This window comes from Theobroma umbraticum, unplaced genomic scaffold (genome assembly GCF_002168275.2).
Source record: "Theobroma umbraticum cultivar Fairchild unplaced genomic scaffold, ASM216827v3 scaffold_56.0, whole genome shotgun sequence".
NCBI lineage: Eukaryota > Viridiplantae > Streptophyta > Magnoliopsida > Malvales > Malvaceae > Theobroma > Theobroma umbraticum.
The window spans coordinates 1,949,441-1,971,521 of record NW_018397256.1 but is presented as its reverse complement, the minus strand read 5'-3'; the positions used below and the strand labels follow the sequence as shown (position 1 = coordinate 1,971,521).

At 29.7% G+C, this 22,081-nt stretch overlaps 1 protein-coding gene across 2 annotated transcripts; it reads left to right on the top strand.

Moving 5' to 3' along the window:
- The first annotated feature begins 14,638 nt into the window (after positions 1-14,638).
- LOC110411094 (uncharacterized) lies at positions 14,639-15,932 on the top strand. Of its 2 annotated transcripts, none has more exons than XM_089782707.1 (2): positions 14,639-15,143; positions 15,401-15,932. In XM_089782707.1, the coding sequence occupies exon 1, from the start codon at positions 14,793-14,795 to the stop codon at positions 14,994-14,996; it is 204 nt and encodes a 67-aa protein (XP_089638833.1). In that variant the 5' UTR covers positions 14,639-14,792; the 3' UTR covers positions 14,997-15,143; positions 15,401-15,932. The 2 variants fall into 2 exon arrangements, with proteins under 2 accessions (XP_089638833.1, XP_089638834.1); XM_089782708.1 differs by lacking the exon at positions 15,401-15,932 and adding an exon at positions 15,328-15,366.
- Positions 15,933-22,081: the final 6,149 nt, after the last annotated feature.

The window sequence follows — 22,081 nt, the reverse complement described above, 5'->3', positions numbered from 1 at the left end:
ATTGCCAAAGGAATTTAGATGAATAGCTTAGAAGGTAAATAAATTTTAAAAACACTTTCTTCAACTCTTAAAACAAAGGTGTACTTTTGAAGAGAACATGTAAAAAAGGAGTTTCTCAATTTTTTTGTCACTTTAAATGATAAGCAATTTAAAATCAAGGTTCACTAACTTTCTAAAATAGGATGCTCTAAAGTGAGTAAAGAAATGAAATTCTCTTAAGTATGCTAAATTTGATTTAAATTGAAAATCAAGAAGTAAGTGAGTTAAAAGCTATTTTCTAGGATCTTTTCAATAAGAAATGCATAAGCTAAAGAAATAAACAGTGCAAAGAAAGACACAAGCAATTTACAAAGGTTCAACTTTCTTAAAATGCTTACATCATCTCTCTTAGCAAGCTAAGGAGTTTGAATCCTCTATGAAAGTAATTTTTCAAGGCTCAAGTATAACCTTCACAATACCTTTTCAAATGATCAAGTAGAACTTCTATAATGCCTTTTCAAAAAGCAAGCATAACTTCTTCAATGCCTTTTCAAGGAGCAAGCATAACCTTTATAATCTTACAATTTGATTAGCAAGAATACCTCTATGAAGTGGATTTTGTTAAGTAAGTACAAGGAAGAATGAGTAGGTATAACAATGTGTACATGGATTGGAGTGAAAGCACGAAGGAATTTTAAGCTCAAGTGTGGTTGCTTGTTCTTGCTTAGTTTTTCTGTCTTTTTCTCTCTTTTCTCTGTAAGGTTTTATTCTTAAGTGTTTGATATTTTTCTCTCTTCTTCCTCACACTTGAACGCTCCCAAATGGTCCTTTTTATAGTTTGAGGAGTCTTGGAGCCGTAAGAGGTGATTCAAAAAAAAGACTAGCCATTTTCATTTTGAAATTTGTGTCTAACTGATATTTTAAATCTAGTTTAAGATTATGAGAGTCGATCCTTTAAAGCTTTAAAGCTTTTTTTTCTTCGAATTTATGCTTGTAAGATTGAGTTTTTAAATGAAAAGCCAATCCTTTTCTCACGACTTGTGAAATTTCATCTTTTCTTGCTCTAGGATCAAGTTTGGCAATATGAAAGTCAATCCTCCAAGTTTCTAAGGCCTCTTTGTCTTTTTTTATTCCTAATAGGATTGAGTTTTGCTTGATCAAAATCAATCCTCCTTCACTTTCTCTTGCTTTCTACTTTAGGAACAAGTTTCAACATGCATATTCAATCCTAAACCCAAGATTTCTCTTCTTTCTTCCTTCATTTGTGCATGTAGAATCGAGTTTTAAAGATATAAAGTCAATCCTAGATCAGTAACATTGTCACATAAGCTTTCAGTTGATCTTTTACATGCTTTCTCAACTTTGAATCAAGCTTGGTGTTGCGAAGATTGATTCTTCTAGAATATCTTAAGATAAACTCCTCACTTTGAGAATGTCTTAAAAATCAAACACTTTAACATCTCAAAAGTGAACATTAAGGAGGTCATGAACCTTATTCAATTAAGTTTGACACTCATATAACTAAATCAATCAAATTTGTAGACATTTCAAAAGCAAGTGTATGAGAGTTCAATAATTTCAAAATTATTCAAAGATCACTCAAATAAATTCAAAGATTATTGAAGAAATTTTAATTATTTTTGTCATTTCAAAATTATAATTATTTTAAAGTTAATAATAAAAAATTAAAATCAATAAATTAAAATTAGTTCATAAAAAATGAATTAAATTTTAAAACCATATGTAGAATAATTAATGAATTTTAATAAATATTATGTTAATTATAAAAAATTTATAAATAAAAAAATATAAAACTGAAATTTAATATTAAAAATGTTATAAATATTTTTTGTGAATATCCATTCATGCTATCTATATCTAGATTTGATATAAATTAGATTAGATTAGGATTTAATCCATCTATCTCTAAGTGTTATCTTCATCTTCTAAAGGGGTTATTTACCTATAAATAAGCTCCTCTTAGTTCATCTGTATATACACTTTAATAAGATTTCTTCTCTCCCCCTAAATATTTTCTTTCCCTTTAAATATTTTCTTTTACACTTTCTCTTCTAGTTGTTCTTTTAGATTTATTTCATAACATGTTTTCAGCACGATCTTCTTTGATCTCTCAAGTTTTCAAAATTATTTTGTTTTCATCATCTTCAAGCTTAAAAATGATTTCAATGATTGGGTTTTGATTTCTGATTTTAGAAAATCAAGTAAGTGACTTGATTTTTTTTTACTATTTTCATTCTCTTAAAATCAACCTTAATATGAATTTTACTATCAAGTTGTATATATTATATTCTGTCTCTTGATTGGAAAGTGAATTTGCTAGTATATAGCTATTAATAAAATACTATGAATGTTCATTCCCTGAAGTGAACGTGACAAACAAGCTACTAATAAAAACTTATGAATGTTCGTTATGAATGTTCATTCCCTGAAGTGAATGTGACAAACAAGATGTTAATAAAAAATTATAAATCTGTCCATTTCTTAAGGTAAATGAGACACATTTAGTAATTATGGTTATAATCATGAATTCATCCATTCATTGAAGTGAATGTAATATCATTTAATTATGATGGCCATAACAATTTACACTATCACTATTTTAATTATTATTTTACTACCAGAAGTGGATGGATATTTTATCATCTGAATTTAAGAATAATTTTACTACTAGAAGTGGATAGATAATTTTACCCTAAAAAATGGATAGGTACCTATAATCCACTAGAAGTGGATAACCCATCATATGTGGATCACCACCCAAAAGTGGATGTATACTTGTAACTTACCACAAATAGATGAATACTTTCAACGTACCAAAAGTAGATGGATACCTTAACCCACTTGCCCACCAGAAGTGGATAACCCATCAAGAAATGGATAAATACTTGCAAACCACCAGAAGTGGATAAATAATGAAAGAATAAAATGAATATAGAAAACATATTGTTATTGATGTGGCATGAAAGATCATTGGTCACGTACTTGTTGTACATCTTAAATTTTATCAAGCATCACTGAAATTTGAAACATCTTGCGATAATTTTAATCATGGTCAAGTTAATATAACACATGAAGATATTTGTCCACCTTGAAAGAGGAATTGATTACATGATTGGCAATAAAAATATCTATTATTGATTTTCTTATCCTAAAAAAGGACTGATAATTTGATTGGTAATAGAAATATCCGAGAATGAACTTAATAGTAATTGGTATATTTAGTATAACTATATTATGAAGATGCTTTAATATTTTTTTCATTATATTTAAATAATATGTTCTTATTATATATTTTAATTCTATATTTAATATTCTTTTATGTTAACTTGCAAGTTTGTTAGTGTATATATTTTATTTTATTGAAAAAAATATGGATATTCATCTTGTTGGATCCAAGATCTATTATATAAATGTCTGGCAGACATTACTACAACACACACTATATTTAAAGACAGGAAATACTTTTCCTACTTGACAACAAAAAAAAATCAATGTCAGTTCAATATCTGGTAATACAAGATTAATTGGAAGCTCCAGAAGAACTAATATTTTACTACCTTGAGGAATAAAGCAATAAAGGATGCATTATTTTCTATTATCTATTATTAAGTTTATTAAGTTTTAAAGATATTCGTTTGGGTAGATACCATATTGAGACAACGAAGGAAAGACACACTTAATGCCTCTATATTATATCTATTATCTCAAGTAGAAAGTGTGAGTTGAAAAAAAAAATTACTCACTCTGTTCTCATAATTAAACTATACAAATATTAAAATAATTAAAACCTATAGTAAATCAGAAGTTTACTAATGATTTTAACGTTTGGCATGATCGGTTGGACCATCTCGGATCAATAATAGTGTAAAAAAAATGATTAAAAATTTATATGATCATTCATTGAAAAACCAGAAGATTTCTTAATTTGATGAATTTTATATACTGTTTACTCTGAAGGCAAAAACATTATAAGGCTATCACCAGCTAAAGTTAAGACTGAATTTCCTACGTTTTTTAATAATATTCAAGAATATATGTGAATTCATACATCCACCATGTGAGCCATTTAGATTTTTTACGATTTTAATCGATGCATTGATTAGATGGGTTACATGTGTGCTTATTATCAGCTTGTAATTTGGTATTTGCAATCATTCGTTTGCAAGCACATCTTCTTGGTTATATAATCAAGATTATTTGTCTTGACAATGCTAGTGGATTTACATCTCAAGCCTTTAATATTACATATTAGTTGGAATAACTATTGAACAGCCTATTGTTTATGTTTATACACAAAATGGTCTAGCAGAATTATTTATTAAACACTTCTAACTAATTGAAAAGCCATTACTTATGTCTGCTTAGGGGCATGCAATTTTAGATGCAATAACATTTGTATGCATCATGCCAAACAAGTTATTATAAATTCCCCCTACACAATTAGTTTATGGTCAAAACCAAATATTTTCCATCTAAGAATTTTTGGATGTTCGGTATATGTTTCAATTGCTCCACCATAACACACAAAGATGGGTCCTCAAAGGAGGTTAGGAATATATGTTAGATACGAATCTCCATTTGTAATTAAATATTTAGAATTATCAATAGAAGATTTATTTATAACAAAGTTTGTCAATTGTCATATTGATAAAACAATTTTTCTAATATTAGGGGGAGAAAAATAAGCAAATGTAAAAGAAAATTTCTTAGAATGAATATCATTGTCTAGTTTTGATCTTTGCACAAATCAATATGAACTTGAAGTTCAAAAGATAATTTTTTTGTAAAATATAGTAAATCAGTTGCCAGACGTATTTACTGACCTAAAAGAATAGCTAAATCTTATCTATCAGTTGCGAATGCTCCTATTAGCATTAATGTCCTTATAGAACAAGGTATGCCAAAAGCGTGGAGACCAAACGATTCCAAATATAAAATCCTTGAAAAAAAAGAGTAAAATATTTAAGATGGTCAGAAAAAGGAAATGAAAACTCTAGAAGAGACCTTTGACATAAATGAGAAAAATTTCAAAAGAAATTCAAGTACCAGAAATCAATAAAAATAAAGAGATCTCAATAAATTATATCATGATGGGAAAAGATGGACCAGTAAATAAATATCGACAATATTTTATATATAATATAGAGCTCAATATTGTAAAAGAAAAACAAGGATCTTGAACTTTTATTGAAGAATGTAGACAAAGAAATGATTGGCCAATGTGGAAAGACACAATTAAGGTGGAATTGAATTTTATTGCAAAATGTGAAGTTTTTGGACTTGTAGTTCGTACATCAAATGATGTAAAACTAATAAGATATATATGGATATTTGTGCGAATATGAAATGACAAAAATGATATTATGAGATATAAAGCATGGCTTATCGCACAAGATTTTCTCTAAAGAACTAGTATTGAAGATGAAGAGATATTATCTGTGGTGGATGCAATTACAATTCTATATTAACTAGTCTGACAATATATGAAAAGATTGAAATGCGTCTAATAAATATTGCTACAGCCTATTTATATGGCTTATTTGATATTGATATCTATATGAAAATCTTTGAAGGATTTAAGTTGCTTGAAGTACAAAATTTGAATTCTCGAGAAATTTATTTGATCAAATTAAATAAATATGTATATAGATTAAAGCAATCTAGACACGTGGTATAATCATCTTAGTGCATATTTGTTGAAAGAAAGCTATCGAAATAATCTTATATGTCCACGTATATTATAAAAGAGTTTAAATATGAATTTATTATAATTGCGGTCTTTGTTGATGATTTAAACATTATTGGAACTCTTGAAGAGTTATCAAAAGCCACGGATTATTTAAAAAGAGAATTTGAGATAAAAGACCTTAAAAAAATAAAGTTTTATTTGGATCTTTAGATTGAACACTTGACAAATGAAATTTTTGTCCATCAATCAAATTATATCGCAAAACTGTTAAAACAATTTTACATGAAGAAAGCATATCCATTGAGTTCACCATGATTGTACAGTCATTAGATGTGAAAATGAACTTTTTTCAACCTTGTGAGGATGAAGAAGAACTTTTTGATTCTGAAATACCATATCTTATTGCAATTGGAGCATTAATATATCTTGCTAGCAATACAAGACTTGATATATGAATTGTTATGAATTTATTAGCAAGATATAGTTCTTCTCCAACTCGAAGACATTAGAATTGAATTAAACATATACTTTGATATCTCTAATGAACAATGGATATGGAATTGCATTATTCAAATGCATCAAAATAAATTTTAATTAGTTATGCAAATACAGAATATTCATCTGATCCACACAAAGCTTAATCCTATACAAGTTTCTTATTCACATATGGAAGTATAGCTATTTCATGGCATTCTATACAGCAAACTATAGTTACTATTTTTCCTAACCATACAGAAATTTTAGCAATTCATGAGCAAGTTGTGAATGTGTCTAATTAAGATCTGTAACTCAACGTATTTGAGAAACGTGTGGATTATGAACCAAGAAAGAAATTTCAATAACGTTATATGAAAATAATACTTCTTGCATAGCACAATTAAAGGAAAGATATATTAAAGGTGATCGAACAAAACACATAATTCGTCAAAATCCTTCTTTACTCATGATTTTCAAGAAAAATGGTGAAATTAATGTTCAATAAATTCAGTCAAGTGATAATCTAGCAAATTTGTTTACCAAAGTCCTTCTTACTACAACAATTGAAATGTTGGTATAAAATATTGGAATGCATAATTTTAAAGATCTCTATAATACAGTCATTAGGGGAGTAAAATACGCACTGTACTCTTTTTTCCTTTATCAAGTTTTTTTTCACTGGGTTCTTCTTGATAAAGTTTTTAATGAAGTAGTATTTTAAAAACGTATTCTTGAAAAGATTATGTATTCTGTTTGTTTCACTTGGATATTTTTTCTCGTGAAGTTTTTTCCTTGTAAGATTTTAACAAGGTATATTCTTAATACAATGGATATTCAAAAAAAAGTGTTATGAATATTTTTTGTGAATATCCACTCATATTATTGATATCTAGATTTGATACAAATCAAATTAGATTAGGATTTAATCCATTTAATCTCTAAGTGTTATCTTTATCTTGTAAAAGATTTATTTACCTATAAATAAGCTCGCTTAGTTCATCTACAAACTTTAATAAAATTTCTTCTCTTCCCTTCAATACTTTCTTTCCCTTTAAATATTTTTTTATATATTCTTTTTCATAATAATTTCTTTAAATTTATTTCATAATAAAAAAATATTATTTGTAATCAATGTAAATAAAAGATGACCTAACATCACTATCGAATCTTATCATAATCCAATAATACTTTTGCTACTCAAGTCCTTTTCTATGTCGATTAAAGTGCGACTTAATCTCAATCAAATCAGACGATAATATAGATATATTACAAAGTGTGGTTATCATCTTTAACCATGACCTAGTCGAATTTAACTTTAACCATGACCCACTGAGTCAAGATACTGAAGAGAGAAATTGGGGAGAGAGAGAGAAAAAAACAGGGGTATTATGGATTATCTCCGGTCAGCATAGATCTGGCTTGCTGATGTTAAAGAAAAAGTATTAGATGATTAGATCCAACCATGCTGAGGCAATTTTTGATCTCAGATCACCAAATATTGTCCATTGTTGCTCGGACCCAGTTTCTACCTTCGGCCAGATTCAACTTATTCAAGGCCATTTCTGACTAGCCCAATCATCTAATCCGGGATCCAGCCTGCCGTTGACCAGATTCGGCAGCAGCGGCAGCCGAACGTGTTGACTAGAAAAGAGAAAGATGGAGAGGAAAAAAACATAATAAAATGAAAAATACGATTTAAGGGTAGAATGGTAATTACAGTTCCTTATTTAAAGAGTCGCATAAACTGAAAATTTAAATAACGAATATTTAATTTTAAATTATATGAAACATATATAGATTAATGGGACAAACAAGAAAGTCTGGAAAGCAGGGATTGTTTGCGAAAGACAAAGCACGGCATGCGCAAGTGTTTATTTATTTTTAAATGGCTGTAGGACGCAGAAGCTCACGTCACATGTGAAAAACGAAAGGCAGTTTCATTCAAACGCAGTACGCTGTGCTGCGCTGTGTCCATCCACACGCCTACCTTACCGTAACTAACACACAGAAGCTTCCCGGAAAACTGTGTGCCTGCGCCCCAAATTTCTATCTTTGACGTTTGCTTCAACTTCTAATAACTTTCACCCACCGATGGAAAGGTTAATGTATGTCACACGCACCGTTTAGCTGCATGAACTTGAGCAAATGTTAGATGACCCTTAGTATTTTGATCAGGTGTCACTTCATAAGCCATAACTTATCTCAATTAACAAGTTGTATATCCAAGTTTTAACTTATTAATTGATGCATAATTTTTTTATTAGTATGATAAAAAAAAAATAACTTTTTAACCCCTAAAAGGCGAAAGATTAAGCCTAAATGAAACAAGAAAAAAAATCTCTTCTGCCATAAGTTTTGTTTCTTCAATCTATGCGAATGGAACTAAATTGGCCTAACTTTTGTTTGTTTTAGTTCCAAAATTTTCCCTAAATCTCTCTATATAAGAAACGGTCTAGATGGGGAGTCCATTTGTTAGGGGGTGGTTTTGTTGATTCCTAATTATATTTGTTGTTATGTGCCCTTGGAATTTAACTTGGGACGCCCTGCCCTTTGGTTTCTTTGAATGTAAAAGAATTTTACGGGCACTCTTTGATTATTAACGGAAGGAAAGAATATTGCACATAATGCAAAAAGAAAAAGATACAAGTTGCTCGATAAAGATATACATTGTTCATAGAGAAAGGGATCACACATTTTGATATAAAGGATTTAAGGGTATTTTTTTGATTGCTAACGTAAGAGTATGAATTATAGAAAAAAGGAATTCGCACATTGATTGCCAAAGGATTCATTGTACGATTCTCTTGTTCAGTTTGATAACCAATGACCTTATATGGTTTGTCTTTATAAAGGTTTCTATGGAACTCACTTTGCCTTTTTTCAAGTCTCGTACTCTCTTATCTCTATTTCCTTTTTGTTCTTTTCCCATTTTCTTCGCGCCGTCCCAATCATTTCTCTATTTCTTATTACGAGTTCCTGCAAAGTAATGATAATATTACGAAGATTTCCTACCTTCAATGTGTTTACCTTAGGATTATGATATATAAAGTTTGAAAATCGTAATTCATAACTTAATTAAATCATTAAATAAAGTAAAATGTATTAATTTTAATGGATATATTAATTTCAGAACTAGAAAATTTCAACATTAATTTGATTTTTTAAAAATTAATTGAAATATACTTAAATGATTTGTACGTGCGGATAGATGCCACGTCCAATTTAATTAAAATAAAATAAGATATACGTAACCCTTCAGGCTCTATACTGCATGTAGCAGTTCTTGTAATTCCCTATAAAAGCTAGCATGGCAATTGACGTTCATTTTCATCGCCTTTGCTCACTCCATTCTTTGCTCTGGTAGTTTCAATTTGTAATATATTTTAATTTTCTTCTACAAACTCGTTAGAAATTTCATAATTCTGCCTTGAGTAGTATTTATTTTATTTACATGTTTTATACGTGCGGTTGAACACTTCAATGAACATGGCATGTCGTTCCAACTGGGTTGCCTTTATTCATTTATAGTAATGTCAAATAATTAACAATTTAAGTATGTGGATGGTCAACGAAAAAAACCTTACCTAAATGCATTTCTTTTATTTTAAATCTTTAATTAACTCCCTGTAAAATGCAAATATATGCTATATGTGTTTGTCATTGACATGCAAAAGATTTAAAACATGATATCATTTGTCTTGTAGTTTACAGTGCATTCCAATGTCATTAGGGTAAATAGGAATAAGTAAACGAAGGTCATATAGAAATTTTTAAGGAATTGAGTAAAAATAGTTCGTATGAGCCTCTTTGCATGATCTAGTAAAGGTATTGAACTGCTTGTATACTTCAATATACCCCATTTATCAATATATACCTCATTCATTATCAATTAGGGCATTCTAAAATTCGGTTGATATCCATGGCCTAGACATGCCTTTGCAGTCTTTATAACGTCAGTGACATCAACCTCTGTCACTATATTTTTTCCTTTTTACCCCAGCCTGTCTTTCAATTGATTCTTACATACCTTTTCCCATATACGTCGAACCAGTACAGCCTTTTCTACAAGCTACGTAAAATTATCTTATTATAAAAGATTATGATCAGAATCTTAATTTATGCATATGGGTGAAACAAAAATTATCTATTTAATTTAACGACACATATTATCTCAAACTTCTTCCACATTAACTCCTCAATTTCATCAAGCACTTTTTTCCATGTCGGCCATAAACTATATATTGAAGTAATTTTTAATTGTTCTAGTAATTGATGTGGTGACCTTTATTTTTAGGAAAGTACAGAAACATGATAAAAGAAAGTCATTAGATATTGAAGTATATAATTAATTATAAGCTAACAAGCTCACATACCTAATCTCAGGAGGCAGGTGTAACCTTTGTGGGGCATTCATAATCTTACGTTAAGCCATCCGGTCCTCAACGTTGCAAAGGTACCACCCCATTGTCACCTTTATATGTGCCTCAAGATCCACTAGAAACAAGGGCCGAGGTTATCCCTAGCTACGTCGATCGATCAACCAAAGAGGTAGCTTCCGCCAATGTAGACATTGGTCCCGATGTAGGTTTTGGCTGACCTCTTGATTTAGAATGCTTTTCCTTTACTTTATCATAACTGTAAAATAAAATAAAAAAATACATTAATCGATGAATCATCAAATAAGCTGTCGAAACCTGAATAATAACAAGCATATAGTTCTAAAAGCACGAGGATTAAATAAATTATCCTAATGTGAAAGATAAAGTATGACAATTCTATAACATTTCAACATCCTTGAGAAATAACGAAGTTAAACATGCGTAAAATTTTATAAAGAAAAGAAATCTAATAAATTTTGGGGTTCTTGGAATGAGGAGCTTTGTTCTCTTCTGGTTTGAAAAAGGAAAGAGATATGAATTTCTCAAGAAGAAATGAAAAGGAAGTACTAACAGTCTAAACAAGAGGATGAGAGAGAATCAAGTGTCAGAATTACCGAAAACATAATATTCAATATTGTAAATTAAAGTGGTTCTAGGAAAAGATTTTATCTGATTTTATTCATTTTATTACATACATATTTTAGTCATTTTCTAAAATATATTTACGAAGTCTAAAGTTCTGGAACGGATTGTCTATATCGATTATAAATGCATCCTCTTTTCCTCTATAAATCAAGAATGAATATATATATATATATATATATATATATATATATAAAACCCATACATAACCCCCTTCTGGGCCCATATCTGGTAACAGTGTGGGCCCGGCGGTAGTCACGAATTTTCTTCTACATTGCAAATGAGTGATGAGATATCCAGTGACGGATAAAACTCTCGTGGCGTCACAGTGAAAGTTAATTATGGCTTCAACCCAACATTGGCATGGTGTCGACATGTCTCATGTTGTCATAATCCTGTGGATGCTGTGTCATCTACTAATTGGTCGATGACGAAAGTTTTAATCCATCAGATCCTTGGAGCGAAGGTCTCGCTCGCATGTATTTTAGAATTCAAAGGCGAAAAACGAAACAAAGAGTGTAGCTTAAGAAATTAGAATTGTCAGAGGGTTGACCAATTGAAAGACCAGAGTCGGTATATCTACCCTCCGGATTTCATATTTATCCACTTTACTCTCTGTTTTAAACAACAATTGAATAGGTTAATTTTCAACTACATATAGTCAGTAATTAGGATGGAATCATTTACAATAAATTTTACATACGTGATGTGCGAAGAGATCCATCTCTGACGAAAATGTCAGAAAGGAGAACTGTATATATATTCACTTCTGTTTGTTGGGATCAAAGAGGAGCATTGGAGTTGTAGATGCGTCAAGTTAAATCTGGACCGTCAAATGTCAGAATCTTGGAAACTACGGGTTTTGTGGAGCCCATATTGAATGTCACGGTCCAGATTCAACTGGGGAGTTGATTTATTGTGGGACAAAGCCATATCCAATACCAGAATGGTTGAACTGTTGACGTTGAAGGGGAATAGACTTTGCGGTTGCGGAACAAGACAATTTTAATTATATTGCTGCTCCTTACTTTATCGCATCACAATCATACCTGTTCATAACAAATATCTACCGAAATTCTCCGCCGAGAAAGTGCAGTTCAGAATACCTGAATCCATCATAGAAGTACTCCTTCTCCTAGTACTAAAATTCTAACTTAATTAGATTGATGGAATATGTAAAATTGTAGCAGAAAGTTAGATTCATTTACTAAAATTCAAAAAATTTATTTTAAATATAAAATATTTTAATAATTAATAAAAAAAATATTCATTGATCACATAAAATGTATTACGTTCTTTACACATGTAAGATATTTTTTAAAAAGTAAAAAAATATTTTTATATTAAACTTAGTAGTATAATTTGATAAATATTAATATTTAACTTAAAATTTTAAAAAATTATAAAATATTAATATTTAAATTTAAAAAATTTTAACTTAACATATTATAATATAAATTATTCAATACTATCACAATTTTAAAAAATATTTTTAAATAAAACCATTCAATGTAATTTATATTTTTATTTATAAATTGAATAAATTTTACTAATAATTATAATAAAAATATTTTATATTAATATTTATAAATATAGGTTTTTAGATTTTTTACACAATTGATGAATATTGATATTTTTATAATGTTATGGTAAAAAAATGATGAGATGAAAATTTGTTTTTGAAAATTAGAGCTTACTTTCATTACAATATGTAGTTAAATGCTTTAGAAAATATCATTATTGATTTGCTCTATTTTTATTTTTATTTTTATTTTTAATGTGAAAATCAAATAACACTATTATTTTATAATTAACTCTTATTTAGTATTTTAATACCCAAACAACTCAACCAGTGATGTGAAAAATATTTCCTACAGGATAATCCAAACAACAAAAAAAAAACATTTTCAACAATTTATCCAAATAATAAAAAATGTTAAATTTTTTTATAAACTATTTTTTATAAAAAATATTTTCCTTCAGCAAGTTATTTTCTACTTATGAAATGGATCCTACATAGAACATTGAAAAAGTAATAATGCTAATTATAACTGTTAAAATAATGCGTAGATAACTGCTCTTTCACATACAAATTATTTATTGACGTCTTCAATTACTATAGTTCATCTGATACGTCAGTTACCATGTGTTCTTATAATATCATTTGAAAGTTAACTATTTACGATGTGTTCAGTTACATCATTTTATTATCGTGTTTTGTCTTGTTACTTGACACGTGTATTGTGATGTTATCTTTTGTATCTTGTTTCGTCACATCACTACGTCATGTAGCCATTGGTTAATTTCAAGATTTAGTTTGCCTTGTTTTCTAAATTCAGATGAATTATACAATAAGGTTAATTTTACTGTAAGATCAATTAAAATAATTTTTTTAAAAGTAATAAAAACCTATGTAATAAATTAACAAGTAAACAGCAAAACTAATTTATAAACTTATCTATTTTATGTTAATTAGTAACATAGATAATTTTTAAATTTATCTATTTTATTGTGAATATTATTTAATTTTTATTATATTTTTATTTTAAAATATAAGAATATTATTATTTTTAATATTAATAAAATATCTAACTAATTTAATTCAATAAAAATTATTATTTCTTGTTATATTAAATTTTATATATTTACGTCAATATTTTGACCATCATAAATCCTTACATTAAAGTTAGCATTACTATAAAATTTACCCTAAACTCAAGTTGACATTTATCTTACTAATTTGAGCTTGAGGGGAATGTTAAGATAATTTTGCACATTGTTTAGTTAGGGTTATAATATTATTGGTTACCTAGATTGCAATGTCAAGTTAAAATTAGATTATCAATAAAATTAACCATATATATAAAACTAATCTTTATAACATATAAAATTTAAATTTTTCTATAAATATAATAATTTAAGAAATAAAAACTCCTCTTATTTTTAATATGACTTCAACAGATTTGATAGAGAAAATTAGAAATCAAAAGTCATCGGTTTCTGAAGTAAAACCTATTTATTATCATCAGAAAAGTATTGTGTGCAGGGGAGGAAAAGTCCATTCATGCACAATTTTATGTTTTATTTCCATGAGTCAAGTCCCCTAGTAGGCGTTAGGCCTCAGGACGCATCATTTATTTGACCCGTTGATCCCTCCCCACCGACTGCAATTATTTATTTATTTATTTACTAATTACCAGTAAAGAAGATGGGCCATTTCTCTATATAATATTTTATGACAGCCTAAATTTGAAACAGCTTAAAGAAAATGACTAATTTATTTCAAAATCTAAAAATAAAAAAGATTACTTTTAGAAGAAGAGAAGGATTAAGAGTTAATAAAATAAAGGTAAAACTGCAAAACAAAGCTGTAAAGGAAAAGATACCCACCATAAGAGTTATCTGCCAAACTATCTATAAATACTGCTACGACAACTTTTTATACGGCTGGAGCTCCTTTTTGTTGTTTCTGTTCACATTACTTTTCACGGTTCAACATCTGCTCAAACCGTCCCAATCTGAGTTCTCAGATCAATACAAGAAGCCCAGCCTCTTTCCCTGAACCCAGCGGAGAAAAACATTTCTGCCCGCAAAGCAAATCGAATATGTGTTTGGTATTTTTGTGTGACGAGCAAGAGAGAGAGTTGGGGAGACAGCAAGCGCCTGGGTGTTGTCCGCACTGTGGGGGCAAGGTGGTAGCGGCTGATGTTGAGAGTCGGTGGAGGTTCTGTTTCTTACCCATTTGCTTCAAGATTAAGAGAAAATATTCCTGCACCTTATGTTCCAGGCGTTTGGTCTTGTATTACTAGTTGTAGATGGCTTTTCTTCTTCTTCTTCTTCTTGCATGTTTATCAAACTGTTCTGTTTCAGGAAAATGTGAAAAGTACTCAAAGCATTTGAATGGCGGCCATCGAATGCTTTGATCCTCATAATTGTAGATGCTCTGCTCTCCAGTGGTATTCTGTTCTTTCGCTCTCCCTTCTTTTCCTCTTGTTTCTTGTTTCTATTTCCCCTGCAAATGCTCAAGAGGCTTTAAAGCTTTTTTTTTTTCTATGATAAAATAGATTATAGATCTGATATTCCATTTTATATACTAATTGATTAAAAATGTTAATTAGTATGAGCGGTACGTTTAATCAGATATGTTCTTCTGCCTTGGAATAAATGGTTCGATTTTCATTTCTTGGAGCAAATGTTTATTTGTCTTTTAAAGAAGGGAACAGGCGGTTGTTTTCATTTGAGGTCTGTTCGCTATCGGGGGAGAAAAGAATCAAATATTGTACCAACTCGGTGGTTATGAGCTCTTTTCCTGGCCGTTCGATATGACATGTTTCCTTCTTTCTTTTCCTCTCTATTCTTCGGCCAAACACACCTCCAACTTTTTCTTTTCCTTTTCGGGACTCGTTTGCCAATAGTACGGACTTGTCTTATCTGGTATTTTGGAGCGAGGTGACTGATATTTCGCTTTCTTGATTTTGATTTAATAATGCTGAAGGAACACTGAGTTCATTATTATCCGATTCCAGGCCAGGCCAGACCAGACCAATAGCAATGCCCTATGGCTAATATCATTATTCCACTTGTTTTTTGTCCTTCTCAAATTAGTTTTGTTAACACTTAATCTTTTTCTTTTTAGTTGAATGTTGATCTTAAGAGCTTACATATTTGATACTCGAGTTATCGGGAAATTGTTAATTTGATATTTAGTACTCGAACTGTACTTTCATCAATTAACCTGCACGTTTGATTAATTTTATCAGTCAAACATATGGTCAAATATGTCAATAAGCGCCTCTCACGTGTCTGAGAAGAATCACATCATTTATCTTTTTAAAAATATTGTACTAAATATTTTTTCAAAAAAAATCCATGGAGGAGAGAGAAAGAGGGAATTGGGAGAGCGGGGAAGGGGAACAACATTGAAAGAAGGCTTACTTCGTTATAACAAAGAAAGTAAGTTACTTTTTGAACTGTGAAACCAAAATGGCATGAGCCCTAAACTTTGAGGACCATAAATGTAATTTACATTTCTTTTACAAGAAGGCAAGATTGATGCGGAAAGGGTAGAAATTAAACTTAGATGAGGGTGCAGCAGTTGAAAAGATAAGATGTGTAGATTTGAAGAATGATTTTCCGTTTACATTTTACACGTGGTTTTCAGTTAAGGAACCATTTGATTCGCAAAATGAGAACACCTTCTGTTAGACTTGATTTTTTTTATATCACACGACAACACAGTACAAATATAATATCAAGTTAAACATGTTTGAGTTTAGGGTAATTGTTTTGACTTATATCTTAGATATACAAGAAAAAAATAATAATAATAGAGTTTTACTAACGGAATCAATTTTGTCGTTAATGTTTCGTTAATAATTACCGATGAAACATTGATGGATTATTGACGGATTCATACTACAATAACTGTCGACAGATTACCCTTTAAAAAAAAATATCGACGAAATGAATTCCATCGGTAAAAAAATGACGTGCAATGTAGATAGATGGTGCGAAGTTTACCGATGGAATATTTTTATCAGTAATTTCTTCATTGATGGAATTTGCCAACCACATTAGTAATGGAATATTTGATCGATAATTTTGTTCAATTGCTAATAGATTTGTCGATGGAAGTTCAGTCAATGAGAGTATTTCAAGGGTTAGGAAGGTTACTGATGAAATTTTCGTTGATAATTATTTTTTAATTATTGATAAAAATTTTCATCGGTAAGATAAATTAACACCTTCCCCTCATGCGGCCTTTTTCCGCCATTTCTTTCACCCTACTCCTCTCTATCGCTCTGTCTCTCTTGCCTCTCGACCCCACGCCCTCACTCTTGTTAGCTTTAAAATTATTATAGTTTTGATTATAACAAATTGATCAAATTTGCTTAAACATTATTTGAGTGATCCTTGATAAGTTTTTGAAATGATTTAGCTCTCATATATTTGTTCTTACATACTTCCAAGCTTGACTCTTGAAGTTATTAAACTATATCTATAAGCTTGTATGACTTAGTTGTATTAGTGCTTATGATTCCCATTCATTAAAGTCTAATTTAAAGATTAAAGGAAAATCTAGATGCATTCATTAAGGGAGAGTTTTGAATATCTTTTTTAATGATGACAAAAAAGGAGAGAAGGAAAACTAAGTTTGATAGAGTTGGATAGGTCTTTATATTTAATATATGTGTGTGATACTTAGCTATAGTTTTGTTAAATATTATGTACTAGTTATTGTGGATATTTGATATATCTTGCTTAGCTATTGTGAATATTGTATATCTTGTTTAGCTATTATCGATATTATAAATATTTTATTGCAAATCTTTAAAGAAAACTAGATGCATTAATTAAGGGGGAGCAATCCTCATTATGCATAAAGATTTAAAGCATTCATAGTGAACATAGATATTGCACTCTTAATCTAGGAGTGTTTTGTCATCATAAAAAATAAGAAAGAGAGAATGTTGACTCCATGTTTTGTCGATGATAACGAAACATTTCCATTAATTGGTGTCTAAGCATATTATTTAAGTGTGTAGGATAAAGCTTAAATTTATTGAGATATTTGATATTTGAAAGCAAGTCAAGATGCCTGTTTAGTTTCAAGATGGGGTACTTAGTTAAACAAGCATAAAAAAAGGAGCTTTAATGAAGACAAATTAGTTTTAACCGATTAACGTAAATCCTTAATCATTTAAAGCAATTTTTGGCGATAGACTAAAAACAAGCTGAAAGGTCTTAATTAGTTAACACAAGATTTAATCAATTAAACAGGTATTAGATACAAAATAGAGTTATTAATCAGTTAACCAAAGGGGTTAATTGATTAAGGATCAAACTTGAAGCACTTAAAAGCGCCAAAACTCAAATTCAAAATGAAGTTGACTGTCTAAAAGCGTCAAACGAAGAGATTCAAAATTGAAGAATTCTTAATTGGTTGGAGCCCATTTTAATCAATTATGGATGAAAAGAGAAAGGTCTCAATCAGTTAGTAGGAACTCTAATCAGTTAAAGAATGATTGATGAAATATAATGTTTAAAGTTGCTTGAAAAATAAGAGTTATTAATCAATTAAAGCTGTCATTAACTTGTTAATACAGAAAAGCAATGTGCAAGTCAGAGAAGGCATAAACGGTTAAAGCTTGTCCTTAATTGGTTAATGAAGAACTGTTTCCACATTTGAATTTAAGCACCAAAGGACAAAATAACGGTCAAAAACTGTTTATAATGGCTAGTTTCTGTCTCCAACGGTCAGAATTGATTTTTTAAGCATTTAAAGCCTCTATAATAGTAAAAAATGATTAAGAGTAGTTCCAAGGAGTTTGAGAGAGCTTAGAAAAGTAAAAACCTTCTCTTTTACACTTGTATTCCATTCTTATCTTTGTGAAAGTGCTTGAGTTGAAGCTTGTACAACTTAGATAAGTTAGTTGATCATTTGTACCTCATTTTATCTTTTATTTCTTGTTTACTTAGAGTGTACGAGACACTCTAAGGGATAGTCTAAGTTAAGGTAAGCTTAGGACTTGTTGTAAAAAGGTAAGAGATTGGGTTAAAAGCTTACCTTGTAAAAACTTAGTGGAAGCTGTTAATTTCACTAGTTCAAGTGAAGTTGGGTTGAAAATCTTTGATTAGGAAAATTAAAGTAGTGCATGTAGGTTAGGTGGTTCGAACCACTATAAATATTATGTTTTGTCTACTTCTCTGAACCTCTATTTACTTGGTGTTTACTAATCTCAACAAGTTTTCAAACCATCCGTCTTAAATCTTCCAAACAAATTTTAAATTTTAAGAGCTACCCTCAAAAATATTTTTAAGTGCTATTCACCCCCCTATAGCACCTTTTTTGGGACTAACAAGGGGTATCAAAGTCTAACTCTTGATTTTAAAGGCTTAACATCCTAAAGGGAAGATCCAATGGTTGTTTAAAATTTTAATATGGCCGAGGGTCAATCCACAAATAAGCTTTCTATATTTGATGGAACAAATTACCAGTATTAGAGCACTAGGATATCTATTTATATTAGAACTATTGACTAAAAAATGTGAGATGTCATTACCAAAGGCTCTTTCATTCCTATTAACGTAAATTTGATTATTGGTGAGAAAACTCCCAAAATAGAGGTAAGGGGACAGAAGCTGAAATGAGGAAAGTTCAAATAACCTTCAAAGCCATCAACACTCTTTGTTGTTCATTGAGTCCTATAGAGTTTAATAAAATCTCTACATACAGCAACGCCAAGGAAATTTGGAAGAATCTAAAGGTCATCCATGAAAGGATTTCCCAAGTCAAGGAGTTAAACATAACCCTTCTCACTTACAGCCATGAATTGTTCAAAATGGAATTGGGAGAAGACATCACTATCATGCATGATCAATTTACAAACATTACCAACAAGCTTAAGCAACTTGGAAAAGTAATTCCAGAACATGAATTGGTAAAAAGGCTACTCAAAAGCTTACCAAAAAGCTAGAAGCCAAAGGTGATAGTAATTTAAGAAGCTAAAAATCTAAATGTCATCATCCTAGATAAGATATATGGCTCACCCCTCACAGATGAACAAGAGATCAAGAAAAAAGTAGAAGTGAGAACCAACTTTTGCTTGACGGCCAAAGATGAAGAACTTAAGGTAATTTATGAATTATCTAACATATCTTATGATGAAATGCAAGATTAACATGATTGTTTGTATGCTCTAAAGTATACAGTTTTGAAAAAGAAAGCTTTTTCTTTAGATGATGAATTAGAAAAGATTAAATGTGATTTGAAATATGTCTGTAATCAAAGAAATATTTTTCAAATTGAGTTGGAGTATTGCAAAATAGATTCTGAATCTTTGAAGTTGGAACTAAAGAGTAAAAATGAGGCCTTGCAAAAGGCATTGGTTGAGAATGATGTTCTCAAAGCTTCAATAGAAGAGATTTCAAAATTGAAATTGAACAAAGAAGATAAACCAATAGTAAATGCCATTTTTAAGATGTAAAACGATGCATCGTTATTCCATTATTGTGCTTGTGGCAAAAAAGGTAATTTCTTTTATAATTGTTATTATAAGGGTAATAGCCTCCTTAAAACCAAGATGGTTTCGGTGTCTAAAAGTTCTTATATATTTAATAACCCCTAAAGACCTATCAAAGTATGAGTACCTTTGAATAAAAAATAAAAAATTATTTTGTAAGTTGAACAAGAGCAAAAAGAACAATATTTGAAAGTTCAACCAAGGGAAAAGCAACCTTGGTACTTGGATATTGGTTGCTCAAGGCATATGATCGAAAATGAAAATTTATTTGTCAAGCTTGACAGAAAGAAAAATGATAGTGTCTTTTTTGCTGACAACTTTAAATGTATCATCCAAGGAATTGAAACCACTAGTAACAATTCTCAAATTCAAATCAAGCACGTTTTACTTGTTGAAGGTTTAAAGCATAACTTATTAGGCATTAGTCATCTTTGTGATAGAGGATTTAGAGTTTTTTTTTTGTTCTCATTTATGCTGTGTGATTGACATTGATTTAACAAAGTTGTATTCATTGGCAAAAGGTTTGAAAATATTTATGTGAATTTGAGAAAAATTAATTTGAAATAAAAGAAAATGATTTCAAAATTTAATGTTGAAAATGATTTCTTAATGAAGGCAAAGATTTATTTGGAAAAAGAAAATGAACAATTGAAAATGGATTTTGAAGCCTTTCAAAAGAAAATTGACATTTTGGAAAAGAGAATTTAGACATGAAAATAAAGCTTGAAGATTTAACAAATGAAAAGCAAAAAGTTTTCATGAATTCCCCATTTTCAAAGATAACCAAATGCAATTATTGTAACTTTCATGGTCATATTTCACACACTTGTTCAATTAAGAAATATCTACCTTATAGAATTAAACAAGTGTGGATTCCAAAAGGAAATTTGTATAATGAGACTAACTATCAAGGATTCAAAGCAATTTGGATAGTAAAAATCATATGAAAAGTGTCTCTTGTAGTTGTGCTAGAGCAAGGAGAAACAAATTCTTGAAAATTGAATGCCCTCTAGACACATAATGGAAATTGGGTGATTTCTATACCAAAAGTCATTTATTTGTCAAATTGTGACCTTTGGTTGGTTGTTTGCTTTTATTTTGCTTGGTTGTCAAATTCTTGAGATTGATTGATTTAGCTTGGTTTTTTTTTGCCTTTTTAATTGAGAACTTTGATTTGTCTTTTCTTGCTTGAATATTAAGTGTATAATTCTTTGTCTACTCTTATTTGATATTTATTGATAAATTTCGATTATGCACTTTGATTTGATATGATACATGCTATAAATTGCATAATCTTGAAGGAACTATAAGCCTAAACATTGAATTTGTGCTTATCTTTGATCTCAATTATATCCTCATGCTTATGCTAAAAGTTATTCATTTTTTTAAAAAAAAATTACTTGTTTGTTTTATTGATTTTGCTTAATTGTGGAAAATTGTTGAGTTTTATGGTGTGAAAATTGATTTTGCTTAATTGAGGACTAGCAAAATTTTAAGTTTTATGGTGTGAAAACTGTACTATATAGAGTTATTTTACCATATTTTGGATGCTAAAATCACTAAGTCTTTGTGTTTTTATTTTGGTTTTAGGTAGTTTTCATATATTTCTATTTATAAGTTTAAAGCATGTTGAACTACTCTAATGCAAGTAATTCTAGCTCATTGTCATGTTAAAAGTCCTAATTGGAGCCATCACTGATTTAGTCTTTGTTTTGGAACGTTCTCAAGTGAACAAAGTTAATAGATGACAAATAATGCCAAGATGGCTAGGTGCAGACTATCACTGAATATGCTGCGGTATTTCTAGCATAACTCACACTAAAAAAGTCCAATCAAAGTGATTTTTGAACCGTAGGAAATATAAGAGGCAT